This window comes from Solea senegalensis, linkage group LG18, assembly GCF_019176455.1.
Source record: "Solea senegalensis isolate Sse05_10M linkage group LG18, IFAPA_SoseM_1, whole genome shotgun sequence".
Lineage (NCBI taxonomy): Eukaryota > Metazoa > Chordata > Actinopteri > Pleuronectiformes > Soleidae > Solea > Solea senegalensis.
The window spans coordinates 12692590-12701658 of NC_058041.1; the positions used below are offsets into that span (position 1 = coordinate 12692590).

The 9069-nt window shown below is 41.2% G+C and overlaps 1 protein-coding gene across 1 annotated transcript; it reads left to right on the forward strand.

The window, feature by feature from the left end:
• The first annotated feature begins 1452 nt into the window (after window positions 1-1452).
• Window positions 1453-8793, forward strand: LOC122758893 (C1q-related factor-like). Its single transcript, XM_044013280.1, has 2 exons — window positions 1453-2323; window positions 7123-8793. The coding sequence occupies exons 1-2, from the start codon at window positions 1676-1678 to the stop codon at window positions 7300-7302; spliced, it is 828 nt and encodes a 275-aa protein (XP_043869215.1). The 5' UTR covers window positions 1453-1675; the 3' UTR covers window positions 7303-8793.
• Window positions 8794-9069: the final 276 nt, after the last annotated feature.

A 9069-nucleotide genomic window follows, 5' to 3' on the forward strand; every position in this document is an offset into this window, starting at 1 on the left:
CTGAAAGACCTCTTTAAAAGTTTCTGAGCAGGTCACCGTTGGACTGTACACTCCTGAGGCCATTTTTAGATACACAGGACACCTAATAAAGCAGCAGGAGAAGCATCCAGAATGGTTTTCTGCTGCTGTTGCTTCAAGGTTTGACATGTTGTGAATTCAGAGATGGTCCTGACCATTACTTCATGTCTAAATGCATGGAGTTGCTCCCATGTGTGCACTATAATACATTTTGAGGTGGTCAAATTTAAAAATGGTCAATCAACTCACCCTTTCAACACAGAAGGTACATTTGCTTTTAACTTGTGAAACAAGCATTAACGTCCACATTACTTTGGCTCGCAATTTCTATATAGGTAATTAGTAATATAAGTAATTCATTTAAGTTAATGTTAATGTGAATATTAAATTAAAGTGCAGTTTTGCAAGTTTGTCAGCTGGCTAACATTCAACTAAATCAACATAGAAAATAGAAAATAAACATTTATTCTTTTTTTGGCTTCAGGTTCTATTGAAACAAAATTGTTTTTACTTAAAATCTTACAGACGTGAGTAAATGGAATGTATTGTATGCAGGGCTGCAACTCACAATTATTTTCATAATCGATTAATCAGTTATTGATCGATTCTTTACTTTTTTGATTCATTAAGACAGGTTTGCGCCATAAAATGTCAAAAAGTGTTCATCAGTGTTTACAAAAGCTGGAAATGATGATGGTCTCGAATGTCCTGTTTTGTCCATGTTACTGACTTCTTTGTTATGTGGAGCAAGGAATCCCGAAAATATTCACATTAAAGAAGTTGAAAAATCAGAAAGCTGGTTCTAATTATTAAAAAGACACTAAAATCATCGATTATCGAAACAGTAGACAATTCATTTAACGATTCAACCATTAGTAATCAATAAATGGAATAATCGTTGCAGCCCTAATTGTCTGTTATCATAAAATGGCCAAAATATGTCAAAAAGTTAAAATAAAATACTGGCTTCCTAGATAACAACAGTACAACCAGTATGTTCACAATCTAAAAGTGGCAACCTCGAGTCTGCAATTTTCTTCATTTGGATTGCAGTCCTCGTTTTAAACTCTAGTTGTGTTCACATAATTGTGAAATGTTGTGGTTTGTTGATAAGATATTTGTATTGATAAGCAGCTGAAGCATGAGATACCTGATAAAGTGGCTGGTGAGCATAAATGTTTGGACTGTCTGTCTGTCTTCGTCACTCAATAACATACATCCACAGACGATGTCCCTCCTGTCTCTGCTCACGCCTTTGTCTTCCCTCTCTGTTCACACGTGGGAGTAAGAAAGTGTTCTTCTCATCCCTGTCTCTTTCTCCTCCCCTTGCTTCTTTTCCTTTTTTCTCTCAAGCTGTCTTACTCTCTCTCCCTCTCCTTCTCTCTCTCCTCACTTTCTCTCTCCCTCCTTTTGATCACTCAGGTCCCTTGCTCCACTCCCTCTCTCTTACTCCTACACGGCTCTGTCACTCACTCACACCAGCTCTCCCTGGGCACCATCTCCGCCATCGCAGATCCTCTTCAACTCTACATTTTGCCAGGTGGACGCATACCCTGCAGTCACCATTCCCACCCCCGAGAGTTCCACCCTGGCAGCGCAGCCCCTTCCCCGGCTGAGCATCGGGCGGAAGACCCTGGTGGCAGCTGCTGTGGGGGTCATGCTGGTCCTGGTCTTAGTGGTCCTCATCCCTGTGCTGGTGAGCTCTGTTGGCACAGGGGACACCGATGACAGTGCAAGCCACTATGAGATGCTGGGCACCTGCCGCATGGTCTGTGACCCCTTCCCCAGCACGGGTGCGACGGGCACCGGTGTGAACGCGGGCACAGACACAGCAACCGTGAGTCTACAAGTGGAAGATGAGGCACACATGATTGAGCAGAGCATCGTCCCACCACTGCCTACCTACAGTGCCCATGGCCCTCAAGGCAGACAAGGACGTCCTGGCAAGCCTGGACCCCCAGGACCACCTGGAGAGCCAGGTCCACCAGGACCCAAGGGACCACCGGGGGATGGTGTGGACGTGGTACGGACAGGAATATTAGGTTTAGGGGGTAAAGGGGCCGTCAGCACAACTACTTACAACACCATGCCTCGGGTAGCATTTTACGCCGGACTACGGAACCCTCAAGAAGGCTACGATATTCTGCGGTTTGATGACGTGGTGACAAACATTGGGGGGAACTATGAGGGTGCGACGGGCAAGTTCACCTGTAAGATCCCTGGTACCTACTTTTTCATCTACAACGTGCTGATGAGGGGAGGAGATGGCACCAGCATGTGGGCTGACTTGATCAAGAATGGTCTGGTGGGTAACATTTTCTTCTAAAAAAAACCCGCATAAAACGTATAGTGTAGAATTTAACAACATTGATAATTGAAGTTGCCTTTTGCAGCTGAACATCTCTCACCTTGCCTTGCCTTTCCCTTTCAAGCATGTCGGAGAAACTACGGTAGCATTCAGTGGTCAGTAAAACTCAAAAAGGTCCTTAGTTTTTGATGTAAATATAACAAAAACAACATTTCACACATTCAGGTGATTACACTGCCCCTAAATCTTACACACTGGACCTTTAATAAATGACTTATTGTTGAATGTAACACATGGAAAAAACAGTTTCTCAGCAAACAAATGGTAAATGAAATGATCTTCTAAGTTATGAACCTTGAATAATACACGGGAATGAACTTGCATCAATTTGTTCAGGGAACAGTGTAAGCAGTGTGCGGGCAGTCTGAATTGAGTAGTCATGCGTTCACGTGGCAGTGATTTCAGGTCAGACTTAGTCTGGTGTTGTATCGAATGATAATCACAATGCACATTGACACGCTACCAGATTGTGTATCAGTGCATATTACACACGCACTGATGCACACGTTGAATGAAGAGAGTGGAAGGAGCGCAGCGCTATCTCAACTCCGCACACATCAAAACACAGCCTGAGGTCGTGGCTAGTTCAAAGCCTGTGCCCTTTGAAATACAACAAACTTCACGCAGGCACGATGTGCGGATATGTGATATCATTACCGGGCATTGCAATACCAGAATCATGATGTTCATGGGTAATTTCATAATGTTTACAAAGCCCCAGGTGATGAAAGTGATCAAACAGAACATAAAAAAAAAAAAATCTGAGCCTTGACATTTTCCTGCACACACCTCAGCCACAGTGCAGTAGGACATGAACACAGTCAGTCAAACACCTGTGCTTCCTACAATATGTGCAAATGTGCAATTTACTCAATTTCCTTGGACATTTTAATGCAATAAAAGTATATGGACATTGTGCAGTTTATCTCAAACTCTTAAAAAAAAACTTTTAGCACCACTTATGGTTCCTAAATCCTGGTTTTGCTTTGCCGCATCACATATTTTATTGTAAGTACTTTGTTTTTGTTAAGTGGAACACAGCCAGGGCTGTTTCTCATTTTTTTTTTGTTATCGCATGGTTTTCCTCTTATGGATGTACTATTTTATTTTACTGCACCACCTGCCGAGGGACGACAGATGTAAATGAATCAGTGGCTATAATCAGATATATTGTTATGTTGATGTACCAAATCCACATAATTATATAAAGAAATGAAATAACCGAATTATAGATAGGAACTATTAGATATTGTGGGTGTTCATGTTATTACTCTTGCACAAACATTATTAAGTGTAGTGACTAAACTACCACTACTCATTCTTCATCCTGACAGAGGCACACTGTGTCATCAAGGTCTGTTCTCACACACTTTTTTTCTCTTCACTTCCCACCACAAAACATTTTATTTTCCACCCACAAAGTTAAAAGTGCATAAACAAATTTAAAAACTGGTGAAAAAGCATCACATATACAGCCCATAAAACATCATCTAAACCAAAGAAATACAGCAGATTATAGTGCAGATGCAGTGTGAGAAAACTGCAACCAGATATATTTAAATCACGATGACTCAGTCAGTGTTGGGTGACTATTGCATAGTAGATAGTTCCATAAACTGCATTTCCAGCTCCTAATCTCTGCACTTTCTGCTCTCTTTAGTCGACACTGCCAACGTTGATACTGTGCAACACCCAAGATAAACTTTATGGATTTAAAGCAACATTTAAAATGTTGCCATAGGTAGCTATGACTGATGGCGTAACTCACAACTTCTAATAACAAATGTATATTATGTGCTGATAGTTAAAATAATCACAATATGGCAGGCAACACTCTGGGGATCAAGCTGGAGTGTATAATTGTCATATATCGTGTAATCGTTTTATGTCACAGGTACATTCAAGTTCACACAATGCTGATTAAGTCTATCAGCTCCACATGACACTCTGCGTTTCTCAGTATAGCAGTGTTTAGATCTTGTCATGTGATATTCCCCCGCTGCACACAGGAAGTGAGTGGTTTTATGTCAAGACCAAAAGAGGTAACAGCAATGTTGCACCCGCGAAGCAAGACGACTGCAAACGGGTCGGAGCATGAATGAAAAAAAAAAACAAAGAAGGTTTCACTTGCTGCTTCAAAAAAAAAGAAAAACCTCCCTCACGCAGGATTGTACGCAGCATCCAAATAATCTAATAATAAACAAAGACAAAACCCAGTAAAACCCAAATGAATAGTTACTACACAGTATTTTAAACAAGTTGTAAAATGAAACTCAAGACAACATTCACAATATAAGTGGGGGTCAAAATAAGTGGGGGTTGTTGTAAATTCAATCAGTGGGCCATGAAAAGTTTAAATAAAATGATGATATATAGCAACAAAAAGTGAATGAATTTCTACTTTGTACTCTGAAATATATATTTATTTATAGTCAAATTATTCCAAGGAAATACATGAGGTATTCACCGGAATTCTTTATTTATATTTTCATTTTAATCTTGTAGGAGGTCCTTGGCCGAGAAGAAATTGATAACCTGTGAATTATGTGTAAGCGGTGGACATTGTTTTTGCTGCAGTGGCGCTGAGGGTAGACAACAGGGAGGGAAGAGACTTTGAGCCGCATTGTCCTCATGTGTCACAAATCCATCATCATGCTGTCATCTGTGGCTCAGCCGCTCGTCTCAGACCCTGAGGCCTCTTGACATATGCGTTTATACTCCATTGACACTAATTAAAACTCCACATTCCTGTTGTGGCTCTGTCTTCTTTTATAACCTGTCGCCACAACGCCACAATCTCACCCAAGCAGAGATTACACTGTTGCAGCCTATAACAACCAACCTGGCAACCCAGATGGGCTAAAACTTAATGGGGCTGTGACCGACAGTGGCAACTTCCCACACAAATTCACAAAAGAGATTTGGCTGTGATTGATCACCCTCGGAATAAAACTAAATGATGACACTTGAGTTTGGGAAAATGTGGCGTTTTCAGTACTCTGTCCAGAGAAATTGGAGAGGAATGTATGAATGTGAGGTTAAATAGGATATACTGCCATCCTTCCTCCGAGGCAGACTGACTCAAACCTGACCCTTTCAACTGAGTCACGGGAGGAGAAGCAGGATATTCACCACAGGGGGGGACACACTTACACAAAGTCAGACTCTCTAAACTTCAGTTTGAATTTCTTACAAACCTCCTTTCCTTCAAGTACGAATACATGTTCACTTATATGTTGCATATCAACAATAAAAACCTGTCAGCCGGCAGAAGTCTCTATTTCATTATTCACCAACAACAAGCAATAGAGAATTTCCACAAATGAACAAATATTCTACAAATATGTGTCTGTGTTGTGTATAAAACAACGCCACGGCAGTTTCACGCAGCCATGCAATGACGACTCCGCCCACATTCAGGAGGTACTGTGAAAAACAACGTGTCTGACACCAAACCATGTAGAGTAGAGTCAAGTATAGTGCTAGAACTGTATAATGCAGAAGTGCCTTATCAGAGGGAGGGTTTGTGTGGAAACTGCAGCAGCGCAGGGGCAGGTGAAGGCCAGAAGCAAATGAATAGCATCAAACTGGTAGCAGCAGAATTCACTTTTGGAACTTTTCATGGACATGTCTTTGATGACACGTCCATGATGCATGTGATGCAATATCACAGGAAGCCACACACCCACTCAATTGCCATTGCCAACTCCGACCGTCATGAAGGATATTCAAAAGTATGAAATGCAATAAAGCCCGCTTCAGCAGAAGCCTAATACACAAGCTTCAGCCATCTCCACTTTAAAGAAAACACAGCCATATATGTAATGCATGTCATGTGTCTGATCTTTTCATGTCCTATATGTTTTTCTGCTGTGAGATGTGCACATGTACAGAACCCGTGAAAACCAATTTCCCCAAGGGGGCAATAAACTAACTCACTAAACTAACTGACTAACTCTGTGTTTTCAGTCAAAGTCCAATCTGTCTAGACAGAAAAAACCAAATCACCTCCTGTGGGCAGAGTGGAAATGTCACAGGGTGACAGGATATTTAAATATCACTATACTGAGAAACATAGAGAGGCATGTGAAGCCGATAGACCTAATCAGCATTATGTGAAGTGCATTTGCCATTATCTGCTTAACCCTTAGGACACAGAGCATTTCGGCTGCTTTTTTTCCCATTACAGTATTTACAGAGGCTGAAAGAATGTGCAATGTAAAGTGTCTTATATCCTTTTTTTCAGCACAACCTCTACAATAATAAAAAAAATCACCAACTATGTAAACACACCTAAGAACTCAAAATGTTTAAAATTGGATTGAAGTTGTGAAATTTTAAAATGCGTCACAGTTCAAAGTTCACTTGGCTCGTTTTTATGAACAAAAAGAAAAGAAAAATAATCTCATTTTGTGACTTCTCCACAACTATTGCTACTTTATATCACGAAAAATGCGATATAAAATGAATCATAGCTTTGACTCAACAACACAAAAGAAAACACATTTTTAAAAGCCTAAATATGTGACCTACAAACACACACCACAGGATGTCCATATAAGGAGTTGTGTATTATTCCCACCCATGGTAAATTGCACCATGGGTGAACCTGCGGCACGTGTGAGCACTAACTATTAAGCAGTGACTTAATTTGTCATTATGTGTCTGTTTAGTCTGCACATTTACTTTTCTTCATTTGCTTTTCCTTCTCAATGTGTGTGTGTGTCATATCACAGGTCAGAGCCAGCGCCATCGCCCAAGACCAGGACCAGAGTTACGACTATGCCAGCAACAGCGTCATTCTTCACTTGGATGCTGGCGATGAGGTTTTCATCAAACTGGACGGTGGCAAAGCTCATGGGGGCAACAGCAACAAATACAGCACCTTCTCAGGTTTTATTCTCTATGCTGACTGAGGACTGGACGAGGATGAGAGATCAGACGTCACAGAAGGGTCACAGCCAGAGAAAATTCACTTTTCTGACTTTTACTTGGCTGTCACCGAAAGGTTCATGTTGCCCGTAGCCACGGATCCACAGTCAGTGTTTTTACAGATGTCTGCGGTCGGGACTCGTGGCTGTGTATCTATGGCTATTGGTAACTGTGCACCTCCTCATCCATGCGTTCTCTTGTATACAGGATGCCTATGTGCCGCCATTCAGATGGACACAAGCTACGTCACAGTGTCAGTCACGCTGAGGTGCCGCAACAATTCTGACAGTGCCGATACCTCACCTCGTCTTTGAGCTGTCATTTCATATTTTCAGTCTGGGAAAAATCCAGCCGCTGTCGTCGTGGTGACTGCGGTGTTTGTAAATGTGCTGTGTAGATTTGTCGCAATTACGTGTTCTCATGCTGTTTGTACGATAACTTGTGCTTCAAAACACTGATAGAGAGATATTTGATCAAACACGAGGTTACGATTGTTCTGGCAGTGTCATAACATGTACAGTGTCTCAGTGTGAGTTGAAAAATAATGTCATACCAGCCCATTACATTTGGCTTATCATTAGTGTATAAACTGTAAACCTGATATCGGTGTCTAAACGCAGTCAAAGTATTATATCGATGTAATGGTTATTAATGTGCTTACATTATTTATTTGATTCATGCATGCAACACGTGTTGAAATGTTCTGTATGTTTCCACAAAAGATAAAACGAGCTACATCATGTGGGCATGAGGAACATCTGTTGAAAATGTTGAAATGATTTTTTCATTTTTGCATTTTGTCATGCACTATCTGGTGAATGTCACTCACCTCGGCTGTTTTTTTTTTCCGATCATCTGTTCTTATCTCTCCTTCTCCAGCGAGAGCAGCCTTCAGTGCTGCAAATGTTACAGGCAAAGGAAGCAGTGATCGGTGAGGGACAAAGAGGAGGAAAACAAAGCTGTATTAAATGCCAAATGAAGCATGAGATGATTCTGTTTCACAATCAAAAGGAGAGACGTGTTTGGGTTTTTTTTTTCCTCTAATGGCTGTAAAGATGCTGAGATATACGATGACAGGAAGTCAGCGAGCGGGTGTTGGAACATATCAAGGCAAAGCTTAGATCAGAGTCTGAGAGTAATCCAGGGCAAATTAGGCTCCACTGTGACTGTGACAGACAAGGAAATAGCTCCCAGGCCTAAAGTGTAAAAACCAATATATTTTATGGCGTTATTATGACATGCTTTGGACATAATTCACCTTTGACATGGACCATGAAGAGTCTCTCCGTCTCTTACTTAGTTGGAAACACGGAGTTAAGAATTCAAGCACAAAAGTTTGTTGGTCTCGATGAAGCGGGTCAAAATGCACTGTTACACAGTCACTGATGCTTAGACAACTGAATTACAGCACTGTGTTATCTGTCAAAATGATTGAAACTCAATTAAATACAGCACTTTGTTGTACCTCACGTCAAGAAGGTGCTCGGTTTCCCTGTGTACTCCCTCATTCTTAAGACTGGAGATAAGTTAAACAGAGACTCGAAACTGACTGTAGGTGTGAATGTGAGTGGGAACGGTTGTTTGTCTTTGTATGTTTGCCTTGTTATTGACAATCCAAATTGCATACTGCCTCTCAACTAATGCTGGAATTGGCTCCAGCTCCCTGGCAACCTTCAATATGGATTCATTTGTTGTAAGCTGAACATTCGTTGATTAAAATGACAGAATGAGACTAGAGTGCTGTGTGTGTG

Bases quoted from the DNA above. Each gene is read 5' to 3' on its own strand.
- LOC122758893 (XM_044013280.1), top strand. From the start codon at position 1,676: ATGCTGGTCCTGGTCTTAGTGGTCCTCATCCCTGTGCTGGTGAGCTCT. The intron at 2,324-7,122 runs GTGGGTAACATT...GTCATATCACAG, and splicing joins ACTTGATCAAGAATGGTCTG to GTCAGAGCCAGCGCCATCGC.